Consider the following 9,281-nt stretch of genomic DNA (forward strand, 5'->3'; position numbering starts at 1 on the left):
ACTGAAGTCACTGAATATTTGAAGTCGGGGTTAAAGATGGAGATCCTGAACTATTTCCATACAATATCCATGAAAAATTCAACACAGCAATGCCGTCTAGTAGGCCTGTGGAGAGGCTCTTCAGCCTGGGCAATCATGTGCTGACTCCGAGGAGGAACAGGTTGTTTGACAAAACATTTGCGCGACGCCTCCCTTTGAGGTATAACCACTGATTTAGTGATATAAGCATCAAATAAGATGGATTAGTCTACTATAAACTCATAATTTGGTGAGCGAGCGACTCAAACAAGTTTGAGTGTTTGGATCCTTTGGAACGCTGTTGATATAAGGTATAAGTAATGTAACGAGTTGTGTAACAAATTCATTTCTACAAGAAGTAATTAAGCAAAGTAATGCATTAACTTTAAAAAAAAGTAACAAGCAATGTGTTATGTATTGACTAACAACCCCAACACTAATCATTATATATCTATCATCATAACAAAATTCAGTCCAAACAAGTATGAAGCAGCTCTAAGGAAACATTGAGGCCAACAGATGACTGGAAATCTGACTGACAGGGCATCTTACTGTCAACTCTTACAATAAAACTCACTCACTTTATCACCTTTCATTCCCAACCCTTGAATCATCAGCTTTCTGATGCTACATTACAACAAAACATTTTGGATGATTCAGCACAGAGGCCATAATCAGGACCTGTCATGCCGCTGAAGCTCAGCAACAAGAGGCCAGACAGAAGGACATGGGGGTTATGGAAAGTTTTGTCAGCTGTCATAAACTGTTACTCAGTGGTTTCCTGTACCTGGACTCTCAACAGCTTCCAAGTGGTTTATTCTTTTCATTACTTCTCTCCTTTCCTTGTTTCTCCTTTTCTGTCCTTTCCTTGTTCCTCCCCCACTTCACTTGTTTCTCCTTTATTTCCTTAATTCTCACTTTTCTCCTTGTTTTTCCTCTTCTTTCGTCTCCTCATTACTCCTGTCCTTGTATGCCATTTTCTATCCTTGTTTCTCCTCTCCCCATTTTTCTTCTACTTCCTTGTTCCCCATCTCCTTTCATTGTTTCTCAAAACCTATTCCTCTCTTCTATTTCTCCTTGTCTTGCCCCTTCTTTGCTTGAGTCTCATCTCCTCTCACGGTTTTTCCTTTCCTGTCCTCTCCTTATTTCTTACCATCATTTCTTGTTTCTCACCTCCCCTCCTTTTCTGTCCTGTCCTTTCTTCTCCTCATTACTCCTCTCCATTCCTTGTCACTTGTTTCTCTACTTCAATGGTTTCTTCTCTTTTTTATGTTTCCTCCCCTCTCATTTCCCTGCTTCTCTCCTTGTTGCTTTACTCCTCTCCTTTCCTCATTTCACCTCTCCTATCCTTTCCCCTACTCATTACTCCTCCTTTCCTTTTCTCCTTTTATTGTTCCTCGTTTCCTCTCCTCTTCTTGTTAGTCCTCCTCTTTTCTTATTTCTCCTCTACTCATTTCTTTTTTCCTCTTCCTTTGTTGTTACTCCTTTTCTGTCTTTGTTTCTTCACTCCTTTTCTTAATTTAAATCCATTCATCTTGTTTTTCCTGTCTACTCCTCTCCTTCCCTTGTTTTTTTCTTTTCCTGGTTCTAATTTCCTCTCCTTGTTCCTCATCATCTCGTGTCCTCTCCTTCCCTTGTTTCTTCCTTCCTTGTTGCCCCCCTCTCTTCTCATCATTCCTTTTGTTTCCTTGTTTCTTCTTCGTTCCTCCTATTGGCCATGTAACAAAAACAGGAAAGAAATGGAAAGGAAGACGTGTGGTGTACATGCTCACATCTACACGCAAAACGTCTTTAGTGAATGTGTGTGGCAGCATGTGTGTATTCAGACAAATTTCCCCTTGATCCTTTTATTTATATTTTCACCTGCCAAAAACAGCAGCACATTTTTTTTCCTGCATATGTGCTTTCTTCTTCATGGGCAGAGCTTACAAAATAACAACCAAACACTAACATGAGTGTTAAATGAGCTTAAACAAGCTCCCAAATTGTGCGTCACTCAAACACGAGTTGGTCCATTTCCTCGCTCAAGTTAACGCCTCTCCAAACTGACAAATCTTTATCGTTATATATTGTCATATTACACTGTAGACAAGCTAACTGTGCTGGCACCTGAGGCACTGACAGTGTATCCTCCACAGGCTGAAACAAGCTGCCTACAGTCTCCATCAAGGGTCCCGATCTGAGACAGAGACTCACAGGCACCAGAAGAGTCAGCTCAGCTCTGACCTCAGGACCCCTCAGGGTAGAGACGTCTAAACCAGCTTTAAGCTCCACCAATCCACGTCTGTTAAAGTCGTAGCTCTGAAACCTGTCGCATTACATATATAGACATGTGTCTTATGCATCAAGTAAATGACACTGCTAACGTACAGCCAGAAGAGCTTAAGTTTCTCTGCCAGTGAACAGCAGAAGGTATGATTACTTAAAAGGTGGATCTGTCTACCATCACCAGGTAGTCAAAACACTGCCTGTTTTTACACAGCACGGCAATACTTGCCGTAACATCTGCCACCACTTCTTGCTCTTTCTGTATTATGCTATATGTCTCTTTTCTAAATGAGAAATATGATCCTGAACGATGAAGAATGAAGGAATGAGATGTCACTACAACTACAACTACAACCTGCACAGGGTGGTGTAAAAACGCCACGTGGTTGAGATAAATAATTAAACAGATTAGATTAGATTAGAATTCCAGGCATTTGAAACCTGATTGAAAGGTGGACATAAAGTGCTAGGAATGGCTTCATATTGTGTCAACTGGGTTACATTTGACAAACTGATATTTTTCCAGTGCTTCAGTGGAAGAGGACTGCACTAAAGAGAAACACACTGGACTGAAATCTGTGATTCAGCAAATACATTTATTTTGCTATCCGGTAAATAAGAGGGAAATTCCCCCTAAGAACTATAAACAGTGATTTTCTTATTCAGTATAAACAGCTTAGTGAGTGTTTAGTTTAGACCAGGGGTAGCCAACCTGCGGCTCTGGAGCCGCATGTGGCTCTTTAGCCCCTCTCCAGTGGCTCTGTGGCTTTGACGAAAAATTATATAGAAATAAATAACGGTTATTTTCGGTGCATTAAATTAACAGCTACGGAAATTGAATATGTGAAGCTGATAAAAACAAGTCAAAGCTGCCAAACATCACTAAATTGCTGTTAATACCAGTATATGGTGACAGATACATGGTGTGACATTTCTGAGCAGGCATTTCCATAACTTCAAAATATATTTTAGTTACAATTTTGCTTATTTGTTTATGGTTTATTTATTGCAGTGCACTATGCTTAAGTTCCATTCCATGTTTTTTCTTGCTCTACCTATTCTTCTTTGGCAGAAACTGAGTGCCTTGCTCAGTGACATATGATCAGGGACGATGCTTGCTCAGGACGATGTCCTACCACTTTCACTGTTTTCAGAGAATTAAAATAGGATGTGGTCATACATTATCACCAGTTTTAATCATTATTTAATTATTTCTTTTGCACAAAATCTTAACAAAAACAAAATTCTGAAAGTAAGTTCAGGTGTGCTGCAGCACTGACTTCAACTGCCTCAGGCACCTCTCCAGTGAACTCACGTCGGCTCCTAGCGGTTGGAGGTGGAACTGCAACAAGCTGAGGCTGATAATTAAACTCTACTGAAACTCACTACTGTTCAGACCTGATATATGTCCTTTTTACGTTTTTACTAAACAGCCTTAACAATAAGGAGAAGTACTAATTCTGCAGTATATTTAAGGATACATAGAAAACTGTAAATTATACATATAGCTGATACAGTGTCTCTAGGTGGAACCTTTTAGACATAAAGTAGCAACATATATAAATAAGCTAAAACAATATGAGTATTGGAAAAACGCAAAGACCTAAAAAAGGGGGTCGCAGGCATTGTGCATAAGAATATTATAGGTATATTGCAGCTACTGAGCAGACCTTATGGAATAACACAGGTGGGATCTCGCATGTCTTTTTGTGATTTTTATGTCACTCTGGATATGAATATAGCAGAGTGAAATATCCTAGCAATAATACAGTAATTTGTACTAGAGTGCTTATGGGAATCTCTGGGTTGGAAATGCTTGTGAGGACTGATGGATGGACGCTGCGAGAGGAAGCACTGGTCCATTAAAAGTCTGAGTGCGACTGCACACTGAAGTTGGTCCCTCGTCCCGCAGTGGAAAGCGCCCCCCCCCCCCTCTCTCTCTCTCTGAGCTAAGGGGATAAGCTCGTCCCTTTTTCTTTCCTCGCCGTGATTGGACGAAGCCACTTCTTAGGAATGGCATCAAACTATTTAAATAGCACTTTGTCCCCTCGGCTTAAAAGGGAGTTTTTTAGCGGCCGATACCAGCAAGGACAAGTTTTCAATCAAGAAGAAAAAAAACAAACAACAGAAACACTTATTTCTCTTCTTTTCACTGTGGAAGTCTTTTAAATAATTCGCCATAAATTCATTCTTGGGGATTATTGCTGGATTTCTACATATTTTTGCGGGATATTATTGTGTTATTTGGTCTGCTGTTTTTGTGAAGCAGGTGAGTGTGAAATATTATAAAGGAATGTGACCATTTCTCCAGCTCTTGATCAGTTATTGATTTGTGACCCAACTTTAATATGATTTATTGCTTTCAAACTGTTGCACACTGACTTTGTTGATAATACGGTTATAAATGGTTACATTGTTGTTTTTTTGTCGTTATTTGTCACAGGCAGCAGGTTGGTGTCTCACCATGAAGTTGACAGGGATATTTTTGCTATTGATGCTTTGGACCTGCGAGAGTGCGAGAGTCGCAGGTGAGTTTGGCTGAACTTTGCAAACTTTTAAGAATATGACTTTTCTTTTCACATAAATAAAAAAAACTATTATCAATTATAGTGATATTTTATAATATCTGCTGTGGTTAAAAAGGTCTTCAGTTTATTGAGAATAAAAACAGGAATCCGGTGCGCTGCCAGACAAAGGCTGATTGCTTATTATTATTCACCCGCAGAGAGTCGAGACGACAATAGCGTGTATGACTTGTTTGAGCTCGTCCAAGTCCCCAAGAAGAAACACGGGGTGACCCTGGTCAAAGGAGACGACCCGTACAGCCCCGCCTACAAGATCCACAACCCGGACCTGATCCCCCCGGTCCCCGAGAGCGCCTTTAGGGACCTGATCGATTCCATCCACGCCGAGAGGGGATTCCTCCTCCTGCTCAACTTTAAGCAGTTCAAACGGACCAGGGGAAGCCTCCTGACCGTGGAGAAGCAGGACGGTTCTGGACCCGTGTTTGAGATCGTCTCCAACGGCAAGGCGAACACCTTGGACATAGTTTTCTCCACCGAGAACAAGCAGCAGGTGGTTTCCATTGAAGACGTAGATCTGGCTACAGGCCACTGGAAGAATATCACGTTGTTTGTGCAGGAGGACCGGGCGCAGCTGTACACGGGATGCGACGAGGTGAACACCGCTGAGTTGGATGCGCCCATCCAGAGCATCCTGACGCCGGAGACCCCGGCCAGCGCGCAGCTCAGGATTGGCAAGGGAGCCGTGAAGGACAAGTTCATGGTGAGAGCATGGGCCATTATAGACAGGAGATTTCGTTTTAAGTTTGAAGATTGTGTTTTTATTTCACAGGGGCAATCCAGTCACTTCTCTTTTTTAATGTTGTCACCGGAGATTTTGTTCAAAATGCAAATGCGTAATTATGTCCCAATGCGTAAAAACGCGCACATGGCAGGACTGATTGATTATTTTTAAGCCAATATGATGATAAGCGGTTTTATTTATTGCTGTACAGGATTATAGCCTAAACTGAACACTGCTCCTTGCAGGGGGTCCTACAAAACGTGCGGTTTGTCTTTGGAACAACACTCGAAGCCATCCTCCGCAACAAAGGATGCCAAAGCTGTGAGTAATCATACTTCTTGTGTGTTTACTCACTCATCTGCTTCATGTACTGCCTAGCAAGTCCTTATCAAAGAAAAGTGTATATACTTAATTTGTATGCTGATTTCTACATAACACCCTCCCCGGGAAGCTGTTTACCACTTGTCACACAGGAATGCCACTTTACAAATATCTCAGCGCACTGTGGTCTCAAAGTATGTTCTCTGGGCTGTGCAGTATTAACTTTTCATAATAATTTATAGCCCTGTGGGGGTGTGCAACATTTTAAGAACAATATCCCTCCTCATTAATGAACCAACCATAAAAATGAGTGCGCAGATAAGTGATTTGATTAATGGTGCTGTTCTTCTTTCAGCCATGACGACTGATACCATGATCCTGGAGAACCTCAATGGCTCCTCAGCCATCAGAACCGAGTACACTGGACATAAGACTAAAGGTAAATCTTAAACACTTCCCATTATACCCTGTTACACTGCCTCATCTGTTGAGTACACACCAGCCTGAATCCTGACCAGTCTAGTCTAGAGTGAGAATGATTTTTCTCTACCAGTTAATGACCTTTCTCTCTGTGTTTTTGTCCTGGTGAAGACCTGCAGATGGTCTGTGGCTTCTCCTGTGATGACCTGGTCAGTATGTTTAAGGAGCTGAAAGGACTCGGTGTGGTGGTCAAGGAGCTGTCCAATGAACTGCGCCAGCTGGTAAGAAGGAGACTGTCTGTCTGTCTGCTGCCTGTCTGTGTGTGTTTGTGTGTTGTTTGGTCTCTAGGTTACCATCCCCACCTGTGTACAGTTAATGACAGACAAATACTGTATATACAGCTAAGGAGATGTAGTGACTCCACATGTTTGTTGTTTTGCACTGTAAAATCACATTTATGGTTAATCAAATGGGGTTAAGAATACGTTGAGCCCTTAGAAAACAAAGCAGCCTATTGAGGCATAATGCATTTTGTTTTATATACTCAAATTCAGTGATAGTCTGCACCAATATTGATATCTGCATACATATAACTGCAAAATGAAACATTAAACATCTTTCATTTTCTTTCAACCAGCTACTACATTCTTATTTTAACAAATCAATTTTTTTTTCGAAAGTTGCTTCATATACACTGGTGCCTATTTGGATTAACAATAAACTTGTCTACCTCATTCATGTTTCACTTTTTAAACAATTTTCTGGGTACTCCTGCTCTTATTATATCCATTCCTTTTTACAAGTATTGCATTACGAATTCAAACAATCAATAAGCAACATCTGTTTTGTACACCTCCCTCCCAGACGGATGAGAACAAGCTGATTAAGAACCGCATTGGCATTCACAGTGGCGTCTGCATCCACAACGGCATCGTGCACAAGAACAGAGATGAGTGGACTGTGGATGACTGCACCGAGTGCACTTGTCAGGTGAGATCTCAACTGTGCTCCCATCGGCTTGTACATATTGTGTCTTGAGTACTTAAACACATGTGAGGTGATGCACTCTATGATCTGACTTGTTTGTACATGCACACACACTTATATATGAAGACAACACACACACACACACACACACACTTACCACCACTCAACTGATCTGGTTAGTAATTAGTAGTGTGAAGCCCTGGCAGAAGGCCAACAGCCTTTACTGTTGTAATGAGAGGTCTGCTGTCAGAAGTTCAACTTAGTGTGGCCTAGGGGGACTTGACCAGACGCATTGCCCGTTATTACGAATAAGACCTTGGCTCTGACAAGTGGAAAGAAGGGATGGGTTTAGGTGCAAAATACTTGGCAAGGAAGATTGCTGCATTTCACAGATAGGCTTTATTTCCTGATTTCCACTTCTACGATACACTACTTGTCCCTATTTCCCCTTTTCTTCCCTGTCAGTGATCAGATCCAGGAGGGAGTACATTAGCATGCATAGTTTAAGGCAGTTGTTATCCCTGAGTCATTCACAGTGCACCCACACAGGTTGTGCTGGCAGGCTGGCGTTACTTGTTTGGGGCTCAGTGCCCAGTCCGGCTTCACAGTGAAACCGAGTTCCATTATTAGGACTTTGGCCTCGCTCCCACCCTCCCCTGACCCAGTGGGCAGGTGGTTGTCTGCAGGGGTCTCCGTTCGCAGCCAGAATTCCGCTTTTTAGTTTTTCTGGCATGGTAAATCTGTGCAAACTCAGATGTTGAACAGAGAATTTAAAGAGTTGGTTGCACGGACATGGACTAGGACTTGGATAAAAAATTATCCCGTAACACGCACCATTGTAAATTTACAATCAGTTCTATATTACTGACACAGTTCTGTGCTGTTTCAATTCCATTTGGAAATGGGGATTTATCCCAGCACCTGGACATAATTTGCAGCAACATTTGGGTGATATCCATATATTTGATCTCTGTGCAGGACTCTGCTACTGTGTGCCGCAAGATCTCTTGCCCCCTGATCCCCTGCGCTAATGCTACTGTTCCTGATGGAGAGTGCTGCCCACGCTGTGGAACACGTAAGCATTTCTGTTTTCTAAAGCCCAACTCATTGTTAGCATCTACATAGCTATAGGAAAATACACTATAATTACAGTTATGTAAACCTGCACCATAGGCTACTGTATAAATGGCCCCTGTAAGCTAGAATGTATATGTTTAAACTAACATAGACAGCATTCAAACACTGGCCCATTCACTGAAAGAGCCGTTTCTATGTTATTGGCCATATAAAACAAAAAGCCACAAATATTTCCCTAGATGTAAAGGTTTCTATTCAAGAGAAAGCATGTCAACGTTAGAGATGACTTAACTGCAATAACATCCGAGGAAATGAAAGGGTGCTTATGTGTTTGGAACATTGGCGCTTTGTGCTCCAAAACATCTTTGAATCTTCAAGTTGAAATGGCTGTAATTTGCCAAATTGGTTAAAACGGGATGGAAAATTGGTTGGCTGTTTAGTGAAGCCATCTTCTACATGAGGAGAAGTGACATGTTCTTCATACCTATGCAGGCTTGGCTGCGATGCTTCCCTAAAACCTAAATAAACAGGCAGAGCCCCATTCATCCAGACCTCAGCCACTTGTTGAAGTCATTACACACCCAGGGCCATGTTTGAAAAACCGGTTTCCTCTTTGGGAAAACATAAGCCAGTGGGACATCCCTATGCATCCCGAGGACAGTGGCCCTTTCTATTTCTCCAGCTTCTCTCAGTGTTGGTTTCTGCCTTCCCTCTCAGCAGACGGCCTTCTCTCTGTCTAAGTCCCTGCTAAATCCACACTATTAGCCCTCCGCATTAAGAGCTTTCCCTCCTCATTTAGGTTTGGGGGTGTTTGTGAGGGGGTGCTGCCTTGCTGGAATAGCTCTTTTATTGTCTCCCTCTTCCCCTCTCTCTCATTTTCTCTC

General features: G+C 42.0%; 1 protein-coding gene across 1 annotated transcript in view; it reads left to right on the plus strand.

The window, feature by feature from the left end:
* Positions 1-4,349: 4,349 nt before the first annotated feature.
* Positions 4,350-9,281, plus strand: part of thbs1b (thrombospondin 1b) — a gene marked incomplete in the record, with an annotated part of 12,451 nt that continues 7,519 nt past the window's right edge. The window contains 8 exon segments of the mRNA XM_035678894.1: positions 4,350-4,555; positions 4,730-4,814; positions 5,012-5,571; positions 5,838-5,913; positions 6,269-6,352; positions 6,505-6,614; positions 7,198-7,323; positions 8,299-8,395. Coding sequence (XP_035534787.1) covers positions 4,751-4,814; positions 5,012-5,571; positions 5,838-5,913; positions 6,269-6,352; positions 6,505-6,614; positions 7,198-7,323; positions 8,299-8,395 — 1,117 coding nt within the window.

This window comes from Morone saxatilis, unplaced genomic scaffold (genome assembly GCF_004916995.1).
Source record: "Morone saxatilis isolate NCDOM2014 unplaced genomic scaffold, NCSU_SB_2.0 Contig7, whole genome shotgun sequence".
NCBI classification, from domain to species: Eukaryota; Metazoa; Chordata; class Actinopteri; family Moronidae; genus Morone; species Morone saxatilis.